The sequence below is a fragment of the Trypanosoma theileri genome, assembly GCF_002087225.1.
Source record: "Trypanosoma theileri isolate Edinburgh chromosome Unknown TM35_Tth_30_V1, whole genome shotgun sequence".
In the NCBI taxonomy this organism is placed as follows: Eukaryota; Euglenozoa; class Kinetoplastea; order Trypanosomatida; family Trypanosomatidae; genus Trypanosoma; species Trypanosoma theileri.
In genome coordinates this window covers 265,761-267,272 of record NW_021639872.1, presented here as the reverse complement: position 1 = coordinate 267,272, position 1,512 = coordinate 265,761, and the positions used below count along the sequence as shown (strand labels likewise).

At 39.0% G+C, this 1,512-nt stretch overlaps 1 protein-coding gene across 1 annotated transcript; it reads left to right on the top strand.

The window, feature by feature from the left end:
- Positions 1-530: 530 nt before the first annotated feature.
- On the top strand, positions 531-1,424 carry TM35_000301890 (uncharacterized protein; the record flags this gene model as incomplete). Its single annotated transcript, XM_029028512.1, has 1 exon — positions 531-1,424. The coding sequence occupies one exon, from the start codon at positions 531-533 to the stop codon at positions 1,422-1,424; it is 894 nt and encodes a 297-aa protein (XP_028880215.1).
- Positions 1,425-1,512: the final 88 nt, after the last annotated feature.

The window sequence follows — 1,512 nt, the reverse complement described above, 5'->3', positions numbered from 1 at the left end:
GAAATCTAAAAGAAATGGGAGTGTAAACCCCTCATATTTTGTTGTATTTGGATGAAAATCTTCCTGTTATCGATACTGTTGTTTATTATCATTATTATATTAACCACGACTCTCCAAAAAGAAAAAAAAAAGTATTCTCAGTTGTTACTATTCTCTGTGGGTCAGTGTATATATCTATATATCTATATCTATAAATATAGATAGATATATAAATCTATATTTATTACCTTCCTTGTCGTTTTTTCACTACACTATTGAGAGACTTTTCTTTCTGTAGTGAAGATAGACCAAACTCTTTTTTTTTTTCTCTTTTCCACTTTCGTAATTCCCCACTCCACTCCCATTTGCTCATCCTTAAAAAAAAAAAATAATAATAATAATGATTATCTTTACTTTTTCTCACTATTCCTCTCTTTCTCTTTCTCTTTCTCATTAACAGTTAAAGGGGGAAAAAAGAAAAGAAGAAGTCAATTTGAGAGAGAAAAGGGGGAGGGTCTACGCCCTTTTTTTTTCTTTTTTCTTTTCCAATTATGCCCCGTTCTGAGCGTTTAGTCGTCAATGGCCGTGCGGGTACTGTAGAGAGCGGCCGTCGCATCCCTGCAGCCCCACAACGGGTCTGGACAGAGAAACAACAACAACAACAAGAAAAGAAAGTAATGCCGGTAAATTATAATCTTCTGAGTATGCAGGAATCTCGACCCAACACCACATCTTCTGCCTGTACAGTATCTACACCAAATTCTAAAATGGCACTTTCTTCTTCTTATCCCACTTGTAATATTGGTACTCAAGCAACATCTGCAAATAGTCAGATGCATGATCCAAACTCTCCCATGTTGTATTCTCCCACTTCCTCTTCCTCATTATTATTATTATTTCAATCTCAACAACAACCACCACAAGATCAACAACAATTACAACAACAACTACAATTGACGACTTCCACTGGAGGAAACAGTGGTGCACTTCTCGAAGGTCCACTTCCGCCTGAAGTGCGGGAAATTATTTATAGTCAATGCAGTGGTGAAGCGGCGGAGGTGGCTGAACGGCATGCACGGCGGTTGTTGAGTACAAATCGTCGAGTTCGTGTTTACCGCGAGGAACTGCAGAGTGCGATGGAAGAAGTGCGGGATGTGGCCACACTTGTGCAGCGGCACCACACCGTCCAGCAGGCACTGCGCAGAGAAGTAGAGGAGTTGGATGCGAAGATTGCACAACTCCTGCGAGAAAAACAATATTGTGAGTTACAGCAACAGGAGGAGGATCAGGTAACACAACGAATGGAGACAAAGTTAAGAGATGCGAATGAACGTGTGGAGCTGCTGCGTTCAACCATAGATAATATTACGAAGGGATCCATGGCAGGGTATTTGCTGCTGCAGCAGTTAGTGCCAAATCTGCATTTGGATAATTATATTTCATAGAAAAATATTAGAGAAAACGTATTATCAATATATATATATATATATATATATATATATATATAGGTCTGAGTGAGTGAGTGAATGAGTG